Raw genomic sequence first — 27796 nt, forward strand, 5'->3', positions numbered from 1 at the left:
AGTAGGCCTGGGCTTGGGAGGGTCGTGTGAGCCGGGGAAGCCGGGTGCAGGGAGAGTGACCCCCGCAGTCTTTCTTCCCCAGTCCCTGGCAGGCTGTACGAGGTGAAGCTCGTAGCTTTCAACAAACACGAGGATGGCTACGCAGCTGTATGGAAAGGCAAGACTGAGAAGGCACCCACACCAGGTGAGCGGGCGGCAGGAGGGGTCTGAGAGCCTCTTGCCCTGATCAGCCAGCAGGCAGTGTGCATGCCACACCCACTCCAGCCCACCCTCCTGGGCAGGGGTCCTCATGCTGTCAGACAGGCCCCCTCATTCCTCAGCTAAGCAGAGCAAACGGGGAGAGTTTGAAAGGGTTTAGGAAACCCTGTACTTGATGCGAGATTCCTGGCTCCAACCTTCAACCTTTAGATTTTTTCAAACCCATCCACCTATACCACATGATCTGTCAGATTATCCCATAATCCTTTTTTTTTAAAGATTTATTTATTTATTTTATGTAGATGAGTACTCTATCTGCATGTATCTCTTTGTTCCAGAAGAGGGCATTAGATACCCTTATAGATGGTTATGCATCCGTATGCCCTGGGAATTGAACTCACTCAGGACCTCTGGAAGAGCAGTCAGTGCTCGTAACTGCTGAGCCATCTCACTAGCCCCCTATCTCATAATTCTTACGCTGGGAGAATAGCTTTATGGTTTACCTAAAAATAAATTAATTTTACGTGTGTGGGTGTTTTGCCTGCGTGTGTGCCTGTGGACCACTTTTGTCTAGCACTCTGCTCAGCACAAACCATAAGCTTACTTAAAAACATTTTGAGGCCGGGCGGTGGTGGCGCACGCCTTTAATCCCAGCACTCGGGAGGTAGAGGCAGGCGGATCTCTGTGAGTTCGAGGCCAGCCTGGTCTACAGCGCGAGATCCAGGAAAGGCGCAAAGCTACACAGAGAAACCCTGTCTCGAAAAACCAAAAAAAAAAAAAAAAACATTTTGAGGTTTATTTGAATGTTATCTTAAATGTTTAAAAATTTTTATTACATTTTATTTATTTTGTGTGCCTGTCTGTGGGTGTGCTTGTGGGGGTGAGAGGAATCTGATTCTCTTCCAGCATGTGGGTCCTGGGGGTCAAATTCAAGGCCTCAGGTTTGATAATAGGTGCCTTTACCCACTGAACCATCTCGTGCTCAGTGTTGGGAGGGTGTCCGGTTTGGGCTTGTTGTTGTTGTTTGTTTTGTTTTCTCAAGGCAGGGTCACACTATGTAGCTCTGACTGTCCTGAAACTCTATAGACCAAGCTGGCCTTGAACTCACAGAAACCCACCTGCCTCTGCCTCCCTAGTGCTGTGACTAAAGGTGTGCGCCACTATGCCCAGCAATTTCACAGTTCTTTTTTGTTTTGGTTTGGTTTGGTTTTTGTTTTTTGTTTTTTGAGACAGGGTTTCTCTGTGTAACCCTGATTGTCTTGGAACCTACTCTGTAGACCAGGCTGGCCTCGAACTCAGATCCACCTATGTTTGCCTCCCAAGTGCTGGGGTTAAACGCATGCCCACCACCCACCCACCCACACACACACACACATACACCAGGCTAATCCCACAATTCTTGAGAGTGAACTTCATAGGTGACACATCCTGTTACGGTGTCACCAGGGTCCAAGAAGCAAAGGGACTCATCTGAGGCCACAAAGCCTTGACTAACCAGGACCCAGAGCCCTGGCTCTCAAGCAAGGGTATCCACTGCGTTGTGCTGCCCGGTGGTCCTGCTTCCTGACAGTCAGGAGCAGAGAAACCTGGGTTCTAATTCTAAATAGTTCATTTTTTTTTCCATTCGGCGAATATTTTACTAAGTATCTACCACATGCCAGCTCTGTTCTGGAAATTTAGTGTTAAACAATACGAATAAGGTATCTGCTCTCTTGGAGTTTATTTTATTTTTTACTTATCTAATAAACATTAGTCACCAAATAGTACACACTACACCAGACAGTTTCCTAGCCGCATTCTAAGTATTAACTAATCTCACCTCAAAAGAGCCCGCGTGAGAGGCCAGTGAGGTGTTTCAGCAGTTGAAGGGCTTGCTGTGAGCCAGACGGCCTGAGTCTGGTCTCCAGGCTCCCCCAAGTTGTCTTCTGACCTCCACAGGCACATAGCAGTACACTTGCCCCTCTCTTCCACATAACAAACACACGTGTGACTGAGATGGCTCAGTGGTTAGGACTATTTACTGCATTTCCACAGCACCTGAGTTTGGTTCCCAGCACCCACGTCAGATGTCTCACAACCTCCTGTGACTCCAGCTCCAGGGGCTCTGATACCCTCTTCTGGCTGCAGGCACCCACACATATGTGACACACACACATACACACTAATAAAAATAAAACTTTAAATAAATAAATTTAAAGAAAAAGAGAACCTCAAGACATAGGTACTGACATCAGATCCCTAGAAGCATAGGCTATGGAGGCACAGAGAGGTTAAGCAGCTTCTCTAACATCACACAGTTAGTAAAGTGGCAGAAATGGAATGTCAGCCAAGCCTGGCTCCAGAGTCATGGCATGCTTTCTTTGTCAACTCCTCTGCAGTGATGAGTCATAGTTGCTCTATGTGTGTCCTTAGCAAAAATCACTTCGTTCTTGGGAATCATGCCACCCAACTCGCAGGATCGAAAAAGAGAGGGCCAGTACCAGTCATGGTAGCAGGCAGCTATAGCGCCTGCACGAGAGAGGCAAAGGCAGGGTGTGTGTGTGTGTGTGTGTGTGTGTGTGTGTGTGTGTGTGTGTGTGTGGAGGGTGGAGGGGTGGAGTTAGAGGCCAGCCTGGGTTACTACATAACGAGACCCTGTCTCAAAAATAAGAGGGGGAAAAAATACCAAATAAAGCCTATTGGGACTATGAGAGTCCGCCCCCTCTCCCCACACTCTGATTTTCCCTTCTAGACCTGCCTATCCAGAGGGGGCCACCCCTGCCTCCTGCCCACGTCCACGCAGAGTCAAACAGCTCCACCTCCATTTGGCTTCGGTGGAAGAAGCCGGACTTTACCACCGTCAAGATTGTCAACTACACCGTGCGCTTTGGTCCTTGGGGGCTCAGGAATGCCTCCCTGGTCACCTACTATACCAGGTATCAGCGAGGGGAGGGAGGCATCAGGAGGAGTGGTAGGAGAGACTCCAGGGCTCAGCTGTGGCAGGGGCACACACAGGATCCACACAGGACCAGGGTGTAACAGTGAGAAGGGAGGAGAGTTGTCTGGTCCCATCCCCTAATGGCAGAGCCTGTGGTCACCCTTCAGTGAGAGTGACAGTCTGCTGGGGCGCCGCCCTCCCATCATGCAGAAGATAGCTCGGAGAACTGCTAGTTCAATCGCTAAAATATCCTGTGAAAGGCAACAGAGATATAAACCAAGACAAGACAAGATGCCGCAGAAGTGATTGGTCCCCCAGGTGCAGAATAACTTAGATTAATTCAGGAAGGCTTCCTGGAGGCCAGGAGGGTCTGGTTTGGAGGTTAGACCCGGAGTAGCATATATCCAGTCTCTCTGTGGGTTACCTGGGTGTCAGGGGGGAGGGGAAGTTAGAGGTCCTAAGGAGCAGCTCCCTCCAAGGGGTAGGACAGGCTGGAGACAGGGGCTTGCATCTGGGGTTCTGCCTGGCTTGAAGCCTGCCTGTCTGAGGGCACTAGCCCTATCCGTTCCCCCGGAAGCTCCGGAGAAGACATCCTCATTGGCGGGCTGAAGCCATTCACCAAGTATGAGTTTGCGATACAGTCCCATGGTGTGGATATGGATGGGCCTTTTGGTTCCGTAGTAGAGCGCTCCACCCTGCCTGACCGTGAGTATCCACCGCCCTCTCCCGACATGCGCCACCATTGGCTGGGTCCAGTGAAGGAGGAAGAAGGGGAGACTGTGCCCTCATCTCCTAACTTCCAGCCGCCCTTAGCTGGGGCTGTGTCTCTGACCCTTCACTCCTTACCTGCACTGCAGGGCCTTCAACACCCCCCTCTGACCTGCGCCTGAGCCCCCTGACGCCATCCACAGTTCGGCTACACTGGTGCCCCCCCACGGAGCCCAATGGTGAGATCGTGGAGTATCTAATTCTCTACAGCAACAACCACACCCAGCCCGAGCACCAGTGGACGCTGCTCACCACAGAGGGTAAGGGTGCCATTCCACCCTTTCAGGTGACCAAGTTAGTCATGAGAATGTTCAGGGGGCTTCCGGAGTGGGGTGCTCACCCCTTCTACCTGCCACTCTGCTCTCCACTTTCCACACAGGAAACATCTTCAGTGCAGAGGTACATGGCCTGGAGAGTGACACTCGGTACTTCTTCAAGATGGGGGCCCGAACAGAGGTGGGGCCTGGGCCCTTCTCCCGTTTGCAGGATGTGATCACTCTCCAGGAGACATTCTCAGGTACCAGGGAGGAGGCCTTTGGGGCAACCTGGGGCCCCAAGAACCCTGGATTGGCTCCCAAGGTCCTACCTTCTGGAAACTGCACTCTCTTGACTTTGGGGCCCTTGGGGGTGGGGGTGGGGGGCAGTGGCAGCTTGGTAGAGGGGCTGTCTTAGCTTTGAGAGGTTCTTTTATTTATTATTTTATAGTGTGTGTGTGTGTGTGTGTGTGTGTGTGTGTGTGTGTCTGTCTGTCTGTCTGTCTGTGACAGGTGTGAAGGTCAGAGGACATCAGAGAGATGGCTTCTTGCGGAGCTTGCTTTGCTTAGATGATTGGCTTGGTGAGCTCGTGAGCTCTGTAAAGGGGAAGTGGACGGCAGGCTGGACAGACACTCACAGGGTTCAATTAAGATAAAAATGAGAGCCCAGGACCCCTCGTTGAAAACTATCACAGACACGAAGATGGGGCCAACAGAGCAATAAACACACGTAGGGCTGAGGAGACGCTCGGTTGGTAAAATGCTGCCACCCAAGCCTCAGGACCTGGGTAAAAGCCGGATGTGGCGACTTACACTGTCATCCCAACGCTGAGGAAGCAGAGTCTGGATGATCTCTGGGGCAGAGAGTGGTTGGGGAAATCATTTGATGTGGACCTCTGACCTCCACAGGACACGTACATACACTTGTGCACCTCCCCTACATGAAGATATACATACACCACAGATACATGTGTACACACCACACCTAGAGCCCTTCTGGATTAGACACACAGACACCATGAAAGCCCTTGTTGGCAGGTAGAAGAAGGCTTCACTGAAGCTTCTGCAGAGTCGTTTTGTGAGGAGCACAAGTGGTGTATAGCAGGGAAGGCCATGGTGGGCTCAGTTAGTATGAGGCCCAGTGAGGTCCAGTCGGAAGGGAGGGAGCTTCCAAGCCAGGGGCAGCGGCACACAGCTTTAATCCCAGCACTCAGGAAGCAGAGGCAGGTGGATCTCTGAGTTCGAGGCCAGCCTGGTCTACAGAGGGCATTCCAGGACAGCCAGGGCTACACAGAGAATCCTTATCTCAAACAAAACAAAACAAAACAAAAACAAAAACAAACGAGAAGAGGGGGAGCATCCCACAGGGTGAGACTGAGGCCAGCCGAAGTCCCTCCCCGGGTTCTGGACTTACTAGCGCTGTGTCCTTCTGTCCTTGAACTGCTGTGTCCTCCCCACCAGACTCCTTGGATGTGCACTCTGTCACCGGCATCATCGTGGGCGTCTGCCTGGGCCTTCTCTGCCTCCTGGCCTGCATGTGTGCCGGCCTACGACGGAGCTCCCACAGGTGACCCGGGGACCCATCAGGACTAAGAGGGTTTACAGGAAGGCTGCAGAGTGGACAAGGGAGTCTGTACTTCCCTGCTGCACGTGGAACCCCATTAAAGTGAGGGCTTTGGAAGTGGGATGGGTTCAGTGCTACATTGGCCCAGCCTGTGTGAGGCCCTGGGTTCCACCCTCAGCAGCCGAAAAACGGCTCAATGATTTATTTATTTATTAGCATTCTGAAATGAAGAATTGAGGCACCGTTCTCATGAGAATGTGGGGTGAACTTAGGGGAGCCCCAGTCTCCCCACCCCAGCAAAAGCAGGCAGAGCCACCCTGTGGGCTTCCAGAAGTGTGGATGGAGACGCCCCACCTCTCCAAACCAGGAAGGGTGCCGTTTGAGGGGTCAGGCTGGGCAGACAGTAGAGGAATACTACACTGGCTGCACACCTTTCTGGTTGCATATGCCATACCAGGAAACCCAATCCACTCTTGTTGACCGTTTTGTCCTGTTGCAGGGAAGCCCTCCCAGGGCTCTCCTCCACAGCCACCTCTGGGAACCCAGCACTGTACTCCAGAGCGCGGCTTGGGCCCCCCAATCTCCCTTCTGCCCATGAGTTGGAGTCCCTCGTGCACCCCCGCCCCCAAGACTGGTCCCCACCACCCTCGGATATGGAAGAGAAGGCTGAAGTGCACAGCCTTATGGGTGGCAGCGTTTCAGATTGCCGGGGCCACTCCAAGAGAAAGGTGAGACCGAGTCCCGGTAGGACGGAGGCCTACATGGACCCATTCCCAAACTAAACACGAGGGGGCGACCGAGCACAACTTCTGACCGGGAGACATACACCAGGCCCTGAGCCTGCCAGAGAAGCCTCTGTCCATGTCCAGCCTTGTTCTCACCTGGGAGGGCACCAGAGCTGTATTTACTCAGAACACCCAGATCTCTCCTCACTTCCCTGATCACTTTGGTGGTGGCCAAGTAGGGCGGGGCCCAGGATAAGGTAAGACCTCATAGGCCAGGTTCTCTGGGAGCTGCAGTGGTGGCACACCCTGACCAGGAAGACAGTCAGTCCCCCTTTACTCTGCGATGAGGAAGAGTCCACCAGGCTTGGCAGCCTCGGGCTTTGCCTATCACGTGTTGTTAGGGTTATGACTGCCCTTCCTATGCGCCCTACCCCAGTCCCCACCCCTGCCTAGGGGAGGGGGTCTAGCATGGAACCTGTCTGGAGATAGCAGGGGTCTACGGGCCTGGACCCTGCATATGACGTCTTCCTTCTCTGCAGATCTCCTGGGCCCAGCCAGGTGGGCTGAGCTGGACAGGCTCCTGGGCAGGCTGTGAGCTGCCTCAGGGTAGCGGACCTAGGCCTGCTCTGACCCGTGCTCTGCTGCCTCCAGCCGGAACTGGACAGACCCTCTTGCTGCAGGCTCTGGTGTATGATGCCATAAAGGTCCGTGTCCTGAGAGGAAGGGGAGGCAAGAGGGAAGGGCCCCCTGTGCCTTCCCAGGGACCGAAGTGTATTCAGGAGGCCTTGTAGTTTCCAAACGGGAGTAGGTGACAGGAAGTCCAGTTTGGGGACAGTTCCTTCTTACCTGGAACTAAGTGGCCCACAGTAGAATTACAGAGTAAGCGAGGGTAGCCTTACCCCTCACATACATTCAGTCCCTTCCTGCACTTCATGGAGGTCCTGTATCTAGTACTTTCTGGAAGCCCGAATGTAGGCCAACAGGTGACATTCTCTATTTCCTGCCTTTGCCAGAGCCTGACCATCTCAGGTGGGACAGTCCTTGTTGTGTTATCTAGTGGAGGAGGGTCAGCCTTTCTCCACCCCACATGTGTTGGCCATTTTTCTGATGACCATTCTCAGTGATGCTCACCTGGCCTTTTGTTCTCTGCTCTGCCAGAGCAACGGGAGAAAGAAGCCGCCCCCAGCCTGCAGGAATCAGGTGGAGGCTGAGGTCATCGTCCACTCTGACTTCGGTGCATCCAAAGGAAGTCCTGACTTCCACCTCCAAGACCTGGAGCCTGAGGAACCCCTGCCTACAGAGGCTCTGCCCTCCACCTCAGGGGCTGTGGATCTGTCTCAAGGAGCAGACTGGCTAGGCAGGGAGCCGGAAGGGTGCGAAGAGGCAACCACGGGGCCAGAGAGGCTCACCTGCTTGCCAGAGGCAGCCAGTGCCTCCTGCTCCTGCCCAGAGCTCCAGCCCAGCACTACTCTAGAGGAGGTCCCTGGGAAAAGCTGCCAGGCCAAAGCCCTGTGCCCTCTAGCAGTCAGCCCAAGCCTCCCCAGGGCCCCTGTCTCCTCTGCTCAGCTTCCCTGAGCAAAAGGCTGATATGGCTCAGGAACATGACATGCATGGCCACACATATGCGTGCTGGAGATACCAACAAGCCTTTTGGAGCCTCTTAGGATCCTTTGGCTGGGATGGGGGAGAACCTGACTCACTCCCCCATATTCTGCACCACATATGTGATACTGGAGGGACTTGAGACAGAGCTCCATGTGATGGACATATGTGAAGCCACCTGTGTGTGCTGGTTGAGCTGGGAAACCTCGACCTATGTAGCAGTCACTGTGGCCTAGATGATCCTCCGTGGCAGGACGGTGTAACAGTGACCCGTGCTGGCTCTTTGAATCGCGGCTTTGTCGCCCACCCAGCCTTTTATTACACTCTGAGAGTGTCTCCAATGCCGTGTCTACGAAGACAGCCCCAGCCCCTCTGCTGTCAGCTGGGCTGAGCCGAGTAGTGCCAGTCAATGCTGCAGGCCTGCGTTGCAGCCTGCAAGCTGCATGGCCGTCATCCCCCCGCCGGCCTCCTACGGCCCAGAAGGCTGGGTGAGCCCAGCTCAGCGCCCCTCTCCTCTGAGCAACTCTGCACCTAATTTTGTAATATGGGAAGTGCCTGGTTTGGGAAATCTTCTTTCTCTCCCTGTCCCCTCTTCTGTACCCCTTCTAGTGATCTGCCTCGTGTCGCCTCTCCCGGGGGCCTTCTCTTCCCTGCGATGCCTCTCATCTCTCTGTCGCCCATGTTTGTCATTGTGTCGTGTGTGTCTTGTCCCTGGGTTCAACCTATGCACCCTTCCCTAACAACATGACTACCTCATGTCTGCTTCAGACCATCGTGTGACCCCTGGGTCCCCACGGCTCCCCTGCCACCCCCCTTGCTGGGCAAATGACCCACTCCCGGTAGATTTGGGAAAAGAGCTTCTGGCTGCCCTGGCCTCCTCCTCCTCCTCCTCCTCCGTGGGATTGAGATGGGTAGGTTTTCTGTGGAAGTGATGAATCCAGGCTGCGCCAGGGAAGCCACGAGAAGGGGTAGGGACTGAAACCCAGAGGCCACCCGTGTGCACAGAAAAACGGGTGTGCGCTTTTGCCCTGCAGTCTCCCGGTCTGGCTGAAGCTGGAGGGGGTGAGGAGAATTGAGTTCACAGGGCAGCGGTGGCTCAGCTCCCTGACCCTTGAGCCTGACTGGATGCAGAGTGGGAAGAGTTTCCTCCAAGATGCTAGAAGGGAGGTCTGTGCACAGGAAAAGGGTGGCTGGTTCGTTTTGTTTTCTTTTTCCTTAAAGTTTGAATCCTGAGGTCATCTCACCACACAGGGACAAGCCCGACTTGTACTTCCTGTGTTGTGAGAGCCGGGCCATCTACTAGTCATCTTCCAGGAGTGGAGAATGTGGGATCTTGGCTCTCTCACGGAGCGTCTTTTTATTTTAACTGGCTGGCACATCAAGTGTTAACTCTGGCTTCTGGGCCAAATTAGAAATAACCAGTGTATCTTTCCCTTTTTTTTTTTTTTTTTTTTTTTTTTTTTTTTTTTTTTTTTTATGTTTTTGACATACATTCAGCAGAGTTGCAGCCTCCTCGGCCCCTGAAAGCATCTGTGTTTATTACCCTCGTGTGTCACTCACGTTTGACACCTACATCTCCTCCTCTTCCCTCTTCAGCCAGCCTATGATAACACTAAAGATTATTAATGGTGGTTTCGTGTCTCGTTAAAAACAGGATTGTCACTTGAACTACTTCTATAGCATTCAGAGTGGCCACGGCCAACCCCACTGTGCTGCTTCTTCATTGCTCTGAAGGTCAAAAGCCTCATTTTGTTTTGCTGGTTAGATTTTCTCTTCCTTGCCGTGAATGAAGTGGCCGTTTCAGCAGTCGGCTCTTGGCGTCACACCACAGTCATTTCTCATGGTCTTGTTTAACAGGCACCGAGGTTCTGGTTTGAATTCAATAGCTGCAAATGAGACAATTTATAACCCATTAGGTTGGGTGGAAAATTGTTTCTCAAAAGCAAATAAGTAATAAATCTGGTATCTGCCTATAACTCACAGTTGATAAGAAAGTAGCCGTTACTCACGAGCAGTGCGTATGATTTGGGTTCTGAGGAACTGGGGAGTGTTCGGTTTGTGTCTTCATAGCAGCAGCTTTTATTAGAAAGGAGTCTATTGGCCTTTTACAGGGTAGTAATCCCTTTGTCGCTTGCCATGGATGCCTTAAATTCTTTTGAGTCTCATTTAAAAATCTTCCTTTTCTTGACGCATGACAAGTGTACTCAATACTTACATGCTCACTTATTTACTCATACTTAGTTTATGCTGTATTATTTCATTGCATTTTCCAACATCCTGTTTCCTCCTTACAAATATGATAGTCTTTAGTGTTGCACTAAGGCATTGATCATGTATCTGTCCCTATAATGAATTAATAAACTATTTTCCAGACATGTTGTTCTCTTTTCTAAACTTTTCCTCAAAGATTGTGTGTGTGTGTGTGTGTGTGTGTGTGTGTGTGTGTGTGTGTGTATGCACACTCAGGATACACATGCTTAATTTTATGTGGACCACACGTATGCAGGTGCTCACAGGGGCCAGAGTGCTTCAGATCCTCTGGAACTGGACTTTCTAGTAGTTGTGAGCCATCCATATGGGTACTGAGAACCAAGCAAGGGTCCTCTACAAGAGCAGTGAGCACTCTCAACCACTGAGCCATCCCCTAGCCTCAGGATGTTCTTTATAGAACCGAATGACTGGAGTTTCCTCAGTCTTGCTGGTCTAGGAAGTTTATTTCCTGCCAGGACGGGAAATGGTAAATTTTGAGAGGGAAGATGGTCCCAAGGGGGGAAAAAAAACTAGAGCCTTTTTCTCACTCAGTAGGCATTTAGGAAACACACGCGCGCACGCACACACACACACACACACACACACACACACACACACACACAAGCATACACTCTCATAGACACATACATACAAATCTGATTATTTTTTTTTCAAACTTCAAATTAAGACAAGGGGGCCGAAAATGTCATCGTGTGGTTGAGAATGAGCACACCTAGCATGTGTCATGAGTGTTTGCCTGCATGTCTACATGTGCACCACATGCCTGCCTGCAGGGAGAGGTTGGCAGAGTGTATCAGATCGCCTGCCAACTTTTTGAAATTTTGACATACATTGGGGCCCACAGATGTGTTGAGCCACACTACTGCTCTCCTAGGATGTGCCTGCTGTCAGTCCACTCTTCGGCTCACATCTGCATGCTCATCTTCACAAATATCTTGCTATCCACGAACTCACATGTATACACAGTCTCACGGATCGTACTCCACACATCGCTGGATCACAGTTGACAGCTGCCCTTCTCTGAAATCTTTAAGGAGCCTACAAAGTGCTTTTTCACTGGAAGGAACCATGAGCCAGCAGAGGCTGTCATGCCCAGGACCACCCCCAAAGTGGCTGGTGGGCCAGGCTCAGAGTTAATTGACAGATCACACAGAGAGATACTGCACATTTTGCATGCAGCAGAATAGCCATTATTTGCATATCACTCTCAGACCAAGGGTTGTGATAAAGAAAAATTAAACACTTGTCAAGATGAATTTAAAATGACAGCAATTCAGGACAGCAATTTGACCTCTCTGGAGTTCCGAACATGCCAAGAAGGGGTGCTTGATGATTCAAGGCCTGCAGGAGGGCATTCCGGGACTTCAGGCCCCAAAGAGGCCCCTCCTTCAAAACCACCTTCCCTGTTGTCTGCAGAGGCCTCGCTCCGGCCCTTCCTCAATGAATCCTTTTGTGGCAATGACAGACCCAGGTCCCTGCTCTTGAATCTCTCCATTGCTCACATGACTCCAGACTTTGGCTTATATTAATTCGGATCTGTGTGTGTACAGGCACCTGATTTCTAGAGACCTGAAGGAGTTTTTAATTTATCTATCTATTTATAATTAATTAATTAATTAATGTTGTTGTTATTGCTGTTTTGAGGGTTGTTTTTTAATTTTTTAATTCTTTTTCGAGACAGAGTTTCTCTGTGTAGTTTTGGTGCCTGTCCTGGATCTCGCTGTGTAGACCAGGCTGGTCTCAAACTCACAGAGATCCACCTGCCTCTGCCTCCTGAGTGCTGGGATTAAAGGTGTGCACCACCACTGCCCGGTGAGGTTTTTTGGTTTTTGTTTGTTTGTTTAGTTGTTTTTTCTTTTCTTTCTTTTTTTTTTTCTTTTTCTTTTTTTTTTTTTTTTTTTTTTTTGAGCCAGGTTTTCACTATGTAGCTTTGGCTGTCTGGGAACTTGCTATGGGGGGCTGGCCTCAAACTCATACAGATCCACCTGCCTCTGGCCCCCAAGTGCTAGGATTAAAGATTTACACCACTATGCCTGGCTCTTCTGAACGTTTTCTTAAATTAGAAAATTTTATTTATTTTTATTTTTTTTGGTTTTTCGAGACAGGGTTTCTCTGTGTAGCTTTGCGCCTTTCCTGGAACTCACTTGGTAGCCCAGGCTGGCCTCGAACTCACAGAGATCCGCCTGGCTCTGCCTCCCGAGTGCTGGGATTAAAGGCGTGCGCCACCACCGCCCGGCTCTAGAAAATTTTAATATATTTAATTTATTTATTGTGGTGTGTGTGTGTGTGTGTGTGTGTGTGTGTGTGTACATGTGCCACGGAGCAAGTGTGGCTGGCTGTCAGAGGACAGTTTGCTGTGGGTGTCATTTTCCTCCTTCCATCATGTAGGTCCCGGGGATGGAACTTGGCTGGTCAGTCAGGCTTGGCCACTGGTGCCTTTCCCTCCTGAACCAGCTCATCAGCCCCAAGCCTGAACTTCTTTACTTTCCTGTACCAAAGCTTGTGGCACATACTCATAATCCTAGCACTTGGGATGTGGAGGCAGGAGGATTAAAGAGTCCAAGGTCGGTCGGCATCCGATACAAAGTGCATTCAAGGCCAGGCTGGGCTGTATCAGAGGTGAGAGAGACTTGGTACGCTCTACCATTCCTGTCCTGTCAGAGCACCTTTGTGAGGCAGACACTGCCACCTTTAAGTCTCTAGCCCCCAGGATTTATTTTTCATTAACTCACCCATTAAGTTGGACCCACCGGGTGGTTGTATAGAGCAGGGAAAGGCCAAGATTCAAGATCTCTGTGGGGTAACATACGTATGTCTCTCTTAAGAGTTGCCTTCCCATCTGTGAAACATCAGATACAGCACTGAGATGATCCTGGCAACTCTAACTTCCAGTGTGCTTACTCAGTTACCAGGTCATTAGCTGGACCTTTGCTTTTAAAGATCTACAAAGTTGAGGGGGGATACTGCTGTCTTCAGGTTTCAGACCTACTCAGTGAGAATGATTGGGCTGATCAGCCGGCAGAACCGGGTGGAGTCTCGGGTTTCTATGGGACTCTTATTATCGTGCTAGGGCTGCTCTTCCCAGGTCATCTACCGGGGTGCCCCAATTCCTCAGTCTAGAGAGTCAGTCTTGTAGCGACACGACCCATCCCTTGAACAGAAGGACCAGGAACTAGGGAATACCGAATTTCTAACAACTTTGAGCAATTTTAAGAGAATTGTCTTTAAAACAGAGTTGAGCATTGTGGAAGAGGGCCCCGCAGAGAAAGTGGGGGAGAGCAAACCCCTCAGCTTTGCGTGTTTTTTTCCGCAGCCCGGACCCTCTCTCTTCAGTCTTCACTTTCCCAGATCCTAAAGTCCGGACCGGCCACGAGGAGCGGATACCAGGCTGCGGCCCGGGTCGGCGCCGGCTACTCCCGCTGCAGTTCAAAGCGCAGGGGGCGCGTCCGCCGCGCAGCCGGGAATGTCCGGCAGCTTAAAGCGCTCGCCGGCTCTTTTGTTCCCCAGACCCGGCCTCCGGGGAGAGGGGGCTGGGGGAGGGGAGAGGAGGGGGGCGGCGGGCAGAGGAGGAGGGCGGTGCGGGCGCGGGCGGAGAGCGGAGCGCGCACCCCGGGCGCGGCTGACAGATCGCCGCGGTGGGTGCAAGATGGCGCAAGCGGTGCTCTCCCTGATCTCCGCTCCCCGCTAAGGCCAGCATGCGGCCCCAGCCTCCCGCCGCCCGGGCTCGGCCCCGGCCCGAGCCCCGGCCCCGGCCCCGGCGCCGGCCCCGCGGGGCGCTGTGAGCCCGCGAGAGGCCCCCACCCCGGGTAGCGCCGCGCGTCGCCGAGCCCAGCGGACCGAGAGCCCCATGGCTGCGCCGCGCACCGCGTCCCCGCGCCGCCCGCCCGAGCTGCGCCGGCCCCGGCTCCTGCCGCCGTTGCTGCCGCTGCTGCTACTGTTGCCGCTGCCCGCGCCAAGCCGGGGTGAGCCGGGGATCAGAACCCAGGAGAGAGGGGCGGACCTGCGCTAGGAGCGCGTGCTGGAGAGACCAGGCGGGACAGCGCGCTGTGGGCACAGGGAGAGCCACTCTGGCAAGGCTACCTGTGGTTGGAAGGACTGCGGGGGGGCAGAACCTCGGGAGAGGGGTGGGGGGTCGGTTCCCTGGGCCTCGGGGACTCGGGATAAGTCCAGGGCTAGACCCTAATTCTGGACCGAGGAGCTGAGAGCGCGGCAAAGCGGGAGTTGGGGAGACAGGCTGGCGTTGGGGGCTGAAGGAAACCAGCCAGAGGAAAATGAGCGGACGAGTCCCAACCGAGGAGAGCGAGTTAGGGTGCGCAGAGCTGGGCTGGCTGGAGGACCCTCAGAAACCAGAGGCAACCGAAGCCGGAAGCGGCAGATCGGGGTCCGGGGATGGGGGCGCGCCTGCACGGGACTGAGAAGGCATCATTCCCCCCACTCCCCAACACCCAACAGTGTTTGGAGGTGGGACCGGGTCCAGACGTATACGAGGAAGAGGAAAGAAAGATTCCCGGTGGGCGGAGAGGGCGACCCTACCAAGAGCCCGGAGAGCTGGAGGAGAGATGATGTCGCCCAGGGCAAGCGCCTGCCAGCCGCACTGCCCAGGGCCCCGCCCTTCCCCGAGGGAGCTCTCTAGGAGTCCCTGCCCTGGGTTTGCGGGGCCACCCGTCACTTCCTCGGTGGCTGTAAAAGATTCACATCACCCAAGAAGGATGTGGATCTAGGTCCTCCTCTTTCTCAAGTCCTTCGCAGACACACATTTAGACTATTCTCTTTCCTTTCCTTCCTTACCAAAAAGCAAAATACTGCTCTTCACCCAGGAGAAACTTTATACCCTGTGGCTTCAGCGGGGCTGGCTTGGAGGCGGAGGCGGCTCAAACTTAGGGTGTGTGGAGGATGCGAGGGATTTGAAAGAGTGTGAGCTTCAAACGTCTTAAACTGTTCTTATCCTAGAGTGGAGGCAATACCTAGACCCCCCTCCCCCCAAGACTAGGTCTCGCTCATTAGGGAAGGGCTTGAGTCTGTAAGGGAGAACCCGGGTCCAGGATCGCAAGGCCCTAGAAATGTGAGCAGGGGGCTCTATGCTGGCAGACAAGGAGGACTCATTCCTCTTGGAGTGAAGTCATAGCCGATCTGGTAAATTGCTTGCTTGAAAGACTAGCTGTCACCCGTGGGATATAAGTGCATATTCCTTTTGCCCGGGCTCTGATTCACTCCTGGGCACCAACACACACACACACACACACACACACACACACACACACACACACACACACACACTCATTTTTTCCTGCTGGAGCAGTGAAGTTAACTGGGAGTGAAGATTTTATACACACACATACTTTCTGCTAAATTTAGGATATCTATATTGATGTTTACTATTTCTGATCTCTCCTTATAACAAAGGCCAAAGGACCAACACCCAGAGCCCTGGGTAAGGGGGAGAGCACAGGCCACACACAGCCTAACCTGTACCCTGAGTACTGGGTACTGGGCCCATACCTGCTTCTCCCAACCAGGCATTGGACCAGGTCTCTGATAGTTTCGCCAGCAAATGGAAACCCAGTTTATTACTATCTCACTCTACTTTTTAGGTTTGGTTTGGTTTTTCAAGACAGAGTTTCTCTGTGTAGCCCTGACTGACCTGGAACGCCTAACTCACTCTATAGACCGGGCTGGCCTCGAACGCAGAGATCCACTGGCCTCTACCTTCCGAGCGTTGGGACTAAAGGTGTGTGCCACCACACCAGGCTTTTTTTTTTTTTCTTTTTCTTATTCACAGTGAGGGAGCATCTTTGTCACCCTTGTATGTGGATGGCCAAAATGCGTCCCTGCTTCATAGATCCACCTGCCTCCACCTCACCAGTGCTGGGATTACAACTGTGTTGGATTTTAGTGCTGGGGCCCAACACTTTATGTATGCTAGGCAAACACACTACCAGCTGAGCTGCATTCCCAGCCCTTGGCCTCGCTTTAGTGATTTTAATTTTCCGCAGCGCTCTCTTGTTAATCATGTCACAAACCACATTTAAATAGTTGACGAGGGGTCGCCAGGATACATTGAAAATTTTAAGGTCACATCCCGAAAGCCTGTGAGGTTTCAGTGCCTGTGCCGAGCGACGGCAAGGGTGGCAGCCGGGAGCTGGCACCGACCGGTCTTGCTTTTCAGACTCTGATTTTTTGGGTGGATGGGGGGGTTGGGGGGGGGCAGAGTTTCTCTGTGTAGCTCTGGCTGTCCTGGAACTCACTCTGTAGACCAGGCTAGCCTCGAATTCAGAGACCCACCTGCCTCTGCCTCCCGAGTGCTGGGATTAAAGGCGTGTGCCTAGCTGAGACTCTGATTTTTTTTTTATTTTGGTGTATTTTATGTGTGCTGGTGTTTTGCTTGCATGCATGTCTGTCTGTCTCTTCTGTGCCTGGTTCACATGGAGGCCAGAAGAGGGCATTAAACCCCCAGGACTGGATGCAGATGGTTGTTGTGTCCCCGTGCGGGGGCAGGAAATCAAACCTCAGCCCTCTGGAAGAGAAGCCAGTGCTTTTAGTCACTGAGCCATCTCTCCAGCCTTCCAAGGCTCAGATTTGCAATGACCAACTGTGAGGCCCTGGGCAGGTCCCCTAACTTCTTGAGGCCTCAGTTTTCTTATCTGTGAAAGAAGCAGTGGTACAAATGGCATTCACCTTTCTGCAGTGGTTGGAGTCAAGTAAAATACTGCACAGGATGGCACTTTGTAACACATAAGAGTTCTGCGTATAGTAGGGATTCCTGTCAAGGCTGAAGACACAGCACAGGAATGTGATGGGTACAGAGAACCATCGAACTTGAAATCTCCGTGGATGGCGTTCTTCCTGGCTGTAGGTACATGTCATGTTAACTTCTCCTTTCCTTCCATTTCTCCTTCCCCGATGCAGGTCTGGGCCACTCTGCTGAACTGGCATTTGCTGTGGAGCCAAATGATGCTGTTGCGGTCCCTGGACAACCCATAGTGCTGGGCTGCAAAGTGGAGGGAACCCCTCCAGTGCAGGTCTCCTGGAGGAAGAATGGAGCAGAGCTGCCCGAGGGCACCCACTCCACCCTCCTGGCCAATGGGTCCTTGCTGATCCACCACTTCAGGCTGGAGCAGGGAGGAAGCCCTTCAGACGAGGGTGACTACGAATGTGTGGCGCAGAACCGCTTTGGGCTGCTGGTCAGTCGGAAGGCTCGTATCCAGGCCGCAAGTAAGTAGATGTCCCTTTTTTCCCTTTGCGTAGATCAGACTGGTGACGAGGGTCACTCTATGTCACGGGAGCCGGGGAGGAGGCCCATTCTGTGAAGCTCAGAAGAACACATTTTCTAGCTTGGGTCAGTGGACAGGTGGCACAGTGGTGACTTTGTGTGGCACAGTTATGTCATGTGCTCTTTTTAGTGACTGGAATGTAAACTGACAAGCTTGTAGCCAAAGACTCAAGGCTGGAGGTGGGGCCTCATCCACGTCTTCATTCAGGGTATCAAGGTTTTCACCTGTATGTCATACCGTGAGCATCCTGGTCCATTGAATATGTTCTGGTGTTTAAACATAGAAAAACTTGCCTGGGGCTGGAGAGATGGCTCAGAGGTTAAGAGCACTGGCTGCTCTTCCAGAGGTCCTGAGTTCAATTCCCAGCAACCACATGGTGGCTCACAACCATCTCTAGTGGGATCTGTTGCCCTCTTCTGGGCTGCAGACAGAACACTGTATACATAATAAATAAATCTTAAAAAGAAAAGAAAAGAAAAACTTGTCTTATTTTAAGGGGGTACTTAGATTTTCAAAGAGTTTAACAACATTTTAATAACATGAAATTTATAACTATAGGTTAATTTTGAGTAGGATAAGACTTCACTATGCCAGTAATAGAGTTCTCAAACCTGTCAATAATTCTCTTTAAAAACAAAACAACAGCAAAAACCTGTGGTCGGTGGTGCTGGGGAAATTGTCGGAAAAGCACTTGCTGCACAAGTGTGGGGGCCTGAGTTTGATCCCCACAACGCTGTAAAAAGCTGAGTGTGGTAGCAGCAGCCTGTAATTAGTGCCGGGGAAGTGAAGACAGGGAGATCCTTGAAGCTCACTGTCCAGCCAGCCCAGTTGAATTGGCTAGCCCTAGGTGCCAGTGAGAGACCTTGTCTCAAAAAAACGTGGTGGACAATGTTGCTGAGGAAGATACCTGAGGTTGACCTCCAGCCTACACACACACACACACACACACACACACACACACACACACACACACACACAAAATCACTCAATCAATAGATGTTAAAAAGAGAAGAGAGAGCCGGGTGGTGGTGGCGCACGCCTTTAATCCCAGCACTCGGGAGGCAGAGCCAGGCGGATCTCTGTGAGTTTGAGGCCAGCCTGGTCTCCAAAGCGAGTTCCAGGAAAAGGCGCAAAGCTACACAGAGAAACCCTGTCTCGAAAAACCAAAAAAAAAAAAAAAAAAAAAAAAGAGAAGAGATTGCCAGGCATTGGTGGCAAACGCCTTTAATCCCAGCACTCGGGAGGCAAGGGCAGGTGGATCACTGAGTTCAAGGCCAGCCTGGTCTACAGAGCGAGTTCCAGGACATCCAGGGCTGTTACACAAAGAAATCCTGTCTCGAACCAGAGAGAGAGGAAGAGAGATTTATTGGAGGAAGAGGAAGAAAAGGAAGGAAGGAAGGAGGAAGAAAAGACAGTCCTCTTGAGAAATGGCAGAGTTGAGAGGCCAGTGAACAGTGTTCTCCATCCTAAATCTCTGTGCTTCTGGGGAGCAGCTGTCCCCTGGAAAGGCTGCTTTGACTTTGGTAACAGTGCTAGCCAGCATTTATTTGGTACGTGCTGCATGCTGAGCACCCAAAACGCTTTATGTGACTTATTCCATTGAACCTTGATGCCTGAGGGAGACACTTGCTAACGTTCCCCTTTTAGAGATGAGAAATCTGGGCCTGGAGGAGGGTGGGATTCAGTGGTGACATTCTGGGAGGCAGAAGAGCCAGGCTGCAGCCTGGCAACCTGAACTCCGTACCCTCCCACTTAACTCCTATGGCATGCTGCCTCCTTCCCTGTGAACGCTGACAAGTTCCTTCCTGGCCCAGAGGACATTTGCACTGTTCCTGTGAGCGGGCTGGTGAGTGATGAATTGTTCCAGGCAGGAGCCGTCGTGCTGGGCTGAAGATGCCCCTTTGTTCTGAGGAAGGCTGATCCAGGCCCCCATATGGAGCTTGCTGGGAAGCAGCCCTGGACTTTGAGATGGGAATCACTTCTGGCTCAGCCACCCCTGGCCCTGACCCTCTTCACCAGGCAAAGAGAGACTGGTACAGTCTCTGAGCAGATGGCCGGGTGTGTGAGTGGAGGTTGGGAGCCGGAGGAAGACCTGGAGTCTGGGAATGGGAGGAATGAGGGTGGGAGGAGCTTCCCAGGACAACACTGCCTATCTCCACGGTCCGTTTTATGTTATTGTATTTATTTTGGCAGGTGCAGTGAACTTTATTGATGGTGTTCAAGAGAGTAGTGCTCCCTAAGCCCCTCCCCTTCTGTGGATCTGGACTGGAGACTGTGAGGGGAGGTACTCAGAGTTTCAGGGCTGACTTGGGACAGGGACTCCTCAGCAGCTGAGGGCCTCTCTCTTCCTCTCTGCTCTTTCCAGGTAGATGGCCCAAGGCTGCTTATTCCTTGGAGGCCACGTAAGCCATCCACCACCCTGTTGCTGTAGCGGCATTCATTGTCATCGGAATGACAGGAAATGAGCTTTACAGAGTTGTTCTTGAGAACAATGCCAGCCCCAGCATCAGAGGAGGATGGGTGGGCAGCTACTGTTAGAGACTGAAGAGACAGCCTGGTCCTCAGTGTAGCCCAGGGTGCCATTTAGTGAGCCCTCCAAAGCCTGCTTCACCACCTTCTTGATGTTACTGCAGATTTCTCCATGTGGCATGTCAGATCCACGACAGACATGCCAGGGGTAGGAACATGGAAGGCCATGCCAGTGAGCATCCCCTTCAGCTTGGGGTGACCTTGCCCACATCCTTGGCAGTGCCAGTGGGTACAGGGATGATGTTCTGGGAAGCCTCACAGCCAGCATGACACAGCTTCCCAGAGGGGCCACCACAGCCTTCTGTGTGGCAGTGATGGTAAGGGCTATGGTCATGAGTCCTTCCACAATGCCACGGCCAGTTTTAGTGAGGAGAGATAGAGGCCTGTTGGGTCCAGCAAAAGATCCTGGGAGGTAAAACTTCAGAAGAAGAGAAAAGAGCTGTGAAGGGGAAAAATGGTAGATGAATTTTTCTTTTCTTTTCTTTTTTTCATGCTGGGAGTCAAACCTAGGGACTTGAACATACTAAGTTAGCATTCTATCAGTCTCATTGTATGTGTGCACATGTTCATGTGTGTGCATGTATGAGGGGATGTACATACATGTATGGAGGACAGAAGTTGATGTCAGGTGTCCTCCTTAACCACGATTGACCTTACTTTTTTTTTTTTTTTTTTTTTTTTGGTTTTTCGAGACAGGGTTTCTCTGTGTAGCTTTGCGCCTTTCCTGGAACTCGCTTTGGAGACCAGGCTGGCCTCGAACTCACAGAGATCCGCCTGGCTCTGCCTCCCGAGTGCTGGGATTAAAGGCGTGCGCCACCACCGCCCGGCGACCTTACTTTTTAAATAGTGTTTCTCATTGAGCTCAGAGCTCACTGATGTAGCTGGACCAACTAGCCAGCAAGTCCCGGGGTTCCTGCTGTTTCCACCTCCCCAGCCCTGGGATTATAGGCCCAGCTTTTTACATTGGTTCTAGAGATTCGAACCCAGGTCCTCACGGGTGTGCGGCTGGATCAACCAAACATGGCCTATCAAGTTGCAGTGAGATTAGGCACCTCCCCGTGTTTTAAGGCTGGAAGGGTTTCTTTCAACTCTAGCAATGTAAGGAATTGAGCTGTGGGTGGAGCTGGCCTGGTTAATTCTTGGGGTCCCAGGAACAGCTAAGGGCGTTGTCTCTGAGTGTTAGTCTGAGGTAGTCTTCCCCTCCCCTCCTTAAGGCTGTGCCCGGTGGGGACTTGCTTTGGCCCCGAGCAACTGTGTAAGTGATTCCATCTTTTTACTTCACAGGTTAATGTCCCTGGAGCTTTAGAGCTGATTATCAGCCGCAGGTCCCTCCTTGGGTAGCCACCCTGGCCTTGCCCACAGGCTCTGCGGATGTTGTGAGACATGGGAGGGTGGCTTCATGAAAAGGTGTGAGGAGCCCGTAGGGCCCTGCTTCTCCTGTGAGCCCATGGGGGTGGCATGCTCATACTGCTCACAGGCAGGTCTGCTGGGACATCAGAGTTCTAGGCCAGAGGCCACTCTGACCACTCCAGATGCTGTCCTTGAACCGAATTCTTCCCAAGGTAGGCTGTGCTGCAGGCTGGCTTATCCTCGGAACTTGAGTTTGGGATACAGCAGCTCAGGTTCTGTGATCTATTCATGGTCTCAGGATTCTTGGACTCGGGCTTGCTGTCTCCCAGGCCAATAGTGTGAGGGTTGAAAACCGAGACTTGCTGATGTGGAGATCCTGTTCCCTTGGCCGAGTCTCCTGGGCCACGGCACAAGGTATATATCATCCTACCTTGAAGGAGAGTCCACAAGGACCAGGGCATCCTAAACTCTCCCTGACAAACAGGAATCACTCAGGAACCCATGTTTTGTTCACAGACAAACACCTTTCAAGGTGATCTCCAGCTGAAGCCAACTGCCTGATTGCACTCCCAGCCTGGGATTTCTCACTTGTTGGCATTCATCTAGAGAAAGCTCCATGTAAACCTACCAGGCCAGGGGTCTGGGAGCTCCATGCTCCGTTGTAACCCTTCCCGGCCTAACTACCACAGACACTCTCTGCTATCCCTCTGGGGGGACACATGCATTCATTGACTCCTTCTTGCTGAGTTCTGAGATTTTTGTGCCTGGTTTACTTCAAAAAGGGATGATTTCAGGGCTGGAGAGATGGCTCAGTGGTTTGGTTAAGAGCACCTGTAGCTCTTTCAGAGGGCCCAGGTTCAGTTCCCAGCACTCACATGGCACCTTACAACTGTCAGGAACTCCAGTCCCAGAGAGGTTAACGCTTTCTCCTGGCTTCCTTGGGCATCAGGCATAGATGTGGTGGTGCACAGAGATACGTGCAGGCAAAACACCCAAACACATAAAATAAAAATTTTAAAGGGGGGGATGGCCTATGCTCAGGTGGTAGAGATTAGTAAGGGATCCATTCCTAGCTCTTTGCCCTCCGGTAGAAGCTCTCCATCCTGCCTCTTGATTCTTGGTCCCAGGCTCCTGGAGGAATGGAAGAGAAACACACTATGGTCAAGAGCAGGATTCCCCAAATTGAACCCATCCTGACAACCCCCCAGGGTGGGGGGATCTTGATAAGATATGATTTTGAATCTAAATATCTAAACAAGGCCCTGATTTCTGCATCTAATGAGAATCCAGGTAACAGCAATGCAGGTGACCCACAGCTGACTCTGAGGGGCTACCCAGTCTCACGTCGTAATCTCACATCATAATCTATAGTTTGGGAAACTGTGGGTGGCCTACTGAAGTAGAACAAAGGCTTCAGGGGCAGAGAAAACTGTGGGTTGGTTTGAACCAGCTCTGCCACACATGGATCAGAAGCCCTGCGCAAATGTTACTTAACCTTCTTGAGCTACTGTATCCCCACCTGGGCAAAGGCTGTAACCCCCTCTGTGTGTCTGGCTTTGGGAACACTTTTTTTTTTTTTTTCTCAGAGCTGAGGACCGAACCCAGGGCCTTGCACTTGCTAGGCAAGCGCTGTACCACTGAGCTAAATCCCAAACCCCATAAAGATTTATTTATTTATTTTGTATACAGCATGTATGACTACAGGTCAGAAGAGGGCACCAGATCTCATTACAGATGGTTGTGAGCCACCATGTGGATGCTGGGAATTGAACTCAGGACCGCTGGAAGAGCAGTCAGTGCTCTTAACCTCTGAGCCATCTCTCCAGCCCTGGGAACACTTCTGAGGTAGTGAAATAAAGGGCTTGACATCTAGGAGAAGCTCAAAAGCATCCTGGGTAGTGGTAGGCATTGTCCACTAATGCCAGCTGATGCTTTTCAAGCAGGCTGGGCGGTCCTAACAGTGAGTTCAGATGTGGGCTGATACAGCAAGCAGACCTGAGCAGGGTGGCCTTGGGTGGCCTTAGTCTCCACTACTCACTGGCTCTGGGACCTTGGGCAAGTCACTTAACCTCTTGGAGCCCCAGATTTCCTAGGATTATGTGCACGAACAGTTCAGCACAGGCCATAGGCAGTGCTTTTGACTATTGATAAGGAATCAACAGCAGGGCGGTGGTGGCTCACGCCTTTAATCCTAGCACTTAGGAGGCAGAGCCAGGTGGATCTCTGTGAGTTCGAGGCCAGCCTGGTCTATAGAGCGAGATCCAGGACAGGCACCAAAACTACACAGAGAAACCCTGTCTCGAAAAACCAAAAAAAAAGGAATCAACAATGTGAACTATTATTATTCCGACCTGTGACTACAGTCTTAGATGTGGTGTGGTTCCTAGGAAGGACACACAGTGAGACCCCGTCTTAAAAAGGAAACAAAAACAAACAAAAAAACAAACCCCAAGTCAGAGATCAGACTCCTAGGTAAAGCAGTGGATATCATAAGAGGGAGAAGGCCAGCTCTAGTTTTCTGCTTCTGAGAGCTGAATTGTTCTCAGTGTATGTGAGAGAGAGCAGGTGGGGGGCAGCTCTGGATCCCCTTTCCACACGATTGGTGGTTGTGTGGATCTGGAACTAGGTTTGGTGGGGGCCAAGAGAAGTAAGTATGGGCAGAAGCTCCCGGGGCTCCACTTGGTGGGAGGTTCGGTGTATGGACAGGGCCCTGAGTAAGGTGATGGGTGGTGGGGAAGTGGGTCCTGGCACTGTGCCCACTAACTGTGAGGGCCTCTGTCACCTGATAGTTGATTGTCCAGGCTTAGTGGAACCAAAGCCTTCCTACTGTCTTTGAAGGGCAACCTAGCTGAGGAGATCCAAGGAAATGTCCCTCGCTGCCTTTCAAACATGTATCTGGTTGCTGTCAGGGCAGGAAGCAGGCTCTGCAGCTAAAATATCAACTGGTGGGTGAGGGTCCACACATAGACGTACTTCCTGCTGAAAGTTCACCCTATCACGATGTGACAGATGGATGAGGGTCAGCCCCTTTTAACCTGCCAATCATGCCTCACCTGCGTGTGCGTGTGTGTGTGTGTGTGTGTGTGTGTGTGTGTGTGTGTGTGTGTGTGTGGGTGTGTGGGTGGGTGTGTGGGTGTGTGTGCATTTGAGTGTAAAAGCCAAAGGACAGTCTTGGGTGTCATTCTGTAGGTAGCATCCACCTTGGGTTTTTTTTTTTTTTTTTTTTTTTTTTTTTTTTTGCTTTTTTAAGACAGAGTCTCACTGTGTCCCTGACTGGTCTGGAACTCACTGTATAAACCAGACTGAACTTGAACTCATAGAGATCCACCTGCCTCTGCTTCTCTACTGTTGAGATGAAAGGCATGGCCTACCACACCCAGTGCACCTTGTTTTATTAAGACAGAGTCTCTCCGTAGCCTGGAGCTCTCAAAGTAGGGTTGACTGATTGGCCAGGGAGCTCCAGGGATCTGCCTGTATCCACCTCCCTAGCGCTGGGACTGATGTCTCATTTTTTGGGTTTTTGTTTGTTTGTTTGTTTGTTTTTCTACAAGCAGTTTCTGGGGACTGAACTCAGGTCCTCATGCTTGGAAGGCAAGCACTTTACTGACCACGCTGTCTCTTAAGCCCACATGTGGACCATTGTTTGGTACTCTTGAGATGCTTTGATAGAAAGGGAAGGGAAGTGGAAAGGCCCTTTTGGGACCCAGGAGTCCTGTGTGCCTGAACAAACAAGTCACTAGAGAGTGTGGTCCAGGCCTGTCTCTGCTGTAAGGTCCTCAGGACAGACCTGCCTTTGCTGGAACTTTCCCCAGTCCATTCTTGCCCTTCTTACCATATCCAGTTCCTCCCGAGTCATCTAACTTGCAATTCTTTCCTTTTCTTCTATGGTGGGAACGATTGTGGTCTGTGGCATTCTGATTAGAGCCCTTCCCCTGGGTGATGGCTGCTTGCATTGTTAACTAACTGGTTTATAGCTGCACACTCCATCTGTCTCTTCAGCTAGATTTTAAGCTCCTGGAGGGCTTCTCGGTTTTTTTTTTTGTATTTCTCACATCCCCTGCCTGAGGAGCTTAGTAAAAACTAAATGAACATGTGGCCTTCTGGGCCCAAAGTACGTGTCGTCCCCCCCCACACCCCCCCCTTCTTAAACTGATAGGCTGATAGCATAGTTCCAAAGAACAGAGCCCATGCGCGTGGAGAATGGGCCTGAAAGTACACTGTGTTCACATGGGGCAGGATCATGGGTGTCTGCTCTTCTCCAGAAGAACCGAAGCTCTGTCTGCCCCACCAGATGGGGTGTGACTCACACTCGATTGCCTGATTCTCCCTGTAGGGTCTTGGATCTCCTGCCTTGAACCTTCCTCTCTGGCTGGATGGGTCCTGCAGCCCCAGGCACTTTGGCCTGATGGGAGGGAGGCCTCCAGCTCTGAGCAGGGCTCTGGGCTGCCCCCCCTCACCCCCCACCCGCAGGACTCGAGTGTGGAAGTTGAGTGCCTCTGGTTCCCACACCTTGGCTCCACTGTCACAGGCAGCCAGCTGGCCCCTTAAACACAATGTGCAAATCTTCTCTGTTCCTGTCCCGCATTGTCAGTGGCCAGGCGCCTGGGCTGGGAATGTGGGCCCGTGAATAGGAGAGGCATTTGCAGCCTGCAAATGAAACAGCCCCCCAGCCCCCCTTAACCCTCTGCCCCCTTCCCACCCCTAGGGAGAAAGGACTTTTTCACTCCTGGCTTACTTGTATGGCCTTTCTCTTTCCTCTCTAGAGACCCTGCAGGCTGGTGTGCATGTGCGTGCGTGCGTGCGTGCGTGTGTGTGTGTGTGTGTGTGTGTGTGTGTGTGTCCTGAAGAGAGACTTTCGCACAGTAGCTTGACGGTTATTTTACACTCCCTTAATAAAAGTGAATGGAACAGAAAGGTACCCAGAATGGCAAACCAAACAGCTCCCTCCTGTCTTTGTTTACACTGTACTGAGTAATTCCATCAAAAAAAACGTCTGCCCTGTGTGCAGCTAACCTATGACACCCTCAGTTTCTCCAGCTGTAGCCATGTGTGTGAGTGTGTGTGTGGTGGCGGGGGGTGCGGGGGGGGGGGGGGGGGGAAGGTCTAGGTTCATCTCTCCACCCTCTTGGTATGAGCAGCATAGCTTGGCTGTGGCTACAGAGCCTGTGCAGGCCCCGTAAAGGGTTGATCGTTTCCTGTCCTAATGGACTGAAGTGAGAAGGAAGCAGGTGAGCCATGCGTCATCACTCGGAGGGTGAGGTCTTCGACTGTGAGCCAGCGGACACGGCCATAGCTCCACAGTCATTCATTCCGTGGCTCCCCAAGTCTGCCTGCCATCCTAGTGAACCTATGACATGTGCTGACTCCCCCTCCCCCCAAACCTCTCCCTCATTTCGGAGCTTGCTGCCCTGTCCCAAGACTTGCTAAAACGCTGATATTTGCTGCTCTCAAAGAGCAGGAAGGGGAATGAAGTCTATGCACTCCACAAGGAGGGGCTCTTGGACCTGCTGTCCCAGGCAGAGAAGGTGGGAAAAGGCCAGAAGGGATAGAGGGGCAGGTGCATTGAACCTAGGCATAGTACAGCCTGGTTCAGGCCACGGAGTTTGATATGGAGACTTGCACCCTTCCATCCCCACCACCATTTCAGTCTCCTTTCTGCTGCTCGGAACTTCCAAACTCCACCCACCTCTGCCTTCCTCCGAGGCAGCTTTTGGTGTGTGTGCCTTTAACCACCCCAGGACCAGTTTCTTCCCCTCTGTTCTCCTTATCTTCTCCTCACCCCTTCCTTCTTTCCCCCTTTACTGGTCTGCTGGTTCTCCTGCCTTCCTCCACAGTGACTTCTCTAACCGGCTGTGCTCCCGGGGAACCCTCTGCTATGGGAGCAGATGGCCTCTGGAGAGAGCCAACGAGAAGGAGGTTCAAAGAGGACCCCAAAAGAAGGGCTCCACAGGCTCCCCCACACACACAAGTAAGGGCCTCCCCAGCGGCTGGCCTTTACTGGGAGGAATCTGAGACACTCTTTGCTGCCTCCTAGCTGGACACTGACCCTGACTGAGAGCTGGGGCAGCCCTGGGCTGCTCTCTGGAATGCTGGTGTTGGGTTGCAAAGAGATGCTAGCCATTGATAATGGGCAGAAACTGGACTTTCTGGTCTCACTGCTGCCCCCAAGGCCACTGGAATGCGAGGGAGTGGAGCCTATCAAGAGGCCCTGGGGACGTGGGGTGGGCAGATGGAGACCAGACCACCTAAACGGAGAGGAGGGGCCGATGAGGGGCAGACCACCATGAGAGAGAACCAAGTTGTAGCTCTTCCCCAAACCACATGCTGCAGAAAAGCACCCTAAAATG

The 27796-nt window shown here is 52.0% G+C and overlaps 2 protein-coding genes across 8 annotated transcripts in view; both read left to right on the plus strand.

Annotated features, from left to right (window-relative positions):
• Window positions 1-10401, plus strand: part of Igdcc4 (immunoglobulin superfamily DCC subclass member 4) — a 37902-nt gene extending 27501 nt beyond the window's left edge. For all 6 annotated transcript variants that reach the window (XM_052712298.1, XM_052712265.1, XM_052712274.1 and 3 more), the window contains 9 exons: window positions 83-184; window positions 2930-3113; window positions 3693-3820; window positions 3973-4143; window positions 4263-4400; window positions 5599-5704; window positions 6201-6429; window positions 6966-7130; window positions 7585-10401. In XM_052712298.1, coding sequence (XP_052568258.1) covers window positions 83-184; window positions 2930-3113; window positions 3693-3820; window positions 3973-4143; window positions 4263-4400; window positions 5599-5704; window positions 6201-6429; window positions 6966-7130; window positions 7585-8001 — 1640 coding nt within the window. In that variant the 3' untranslated portion in view covers window positions 8002-10401. The remainder of the gene's footprint in view (window positions 1-82; window positions 185-2929; window positions 3114-3692; window positions 3821-3972; window positions 4144-4262; window positions 4401-5598; window positions 5705-6200; window positions 6430-6965; window positions 7131-7584) is intronic.
• A 3745-nt stretch (window positions 10402-14146) lies between these two features.
• Window positions 14147-27796, plus strand: part of Igdcc3 (immunoglobulin superfamily DCC subclass member 3) — a 43297-nt gene continuing 29647 nt past the window's right edge. For both annotated transcript variants that reach the window (XM_052712318.1, XM_052712328.1), the window contains exons 1-2: window positions 14147-14261; window positions 17206-17511. In XM_052712318.1, the coding sequence (XP_052568278.1) occupies window positions 14147-14261; window positions 17206-17511 (421 nt within the window). The remainder of the gene's footprint in view (window positions 14262-17205; window positions 17512-27796) is intronic.

This window comes from Peromyscus californicus, unplaced genomic scaffold, assembly GCF_007827085.1.
Source record: "Peromyscus californicus insignis strain IS unplaced genomic scaffold, ASM782708v3 Scaffold_11__1_contigs__length_118956290, whole genome shotgun sequence".
NCBI lineage: Eukaryota > Metazoa > Chordata > Mammalia > Rodentia > Cricetidae > Peromyscus > Peromyscus californicus.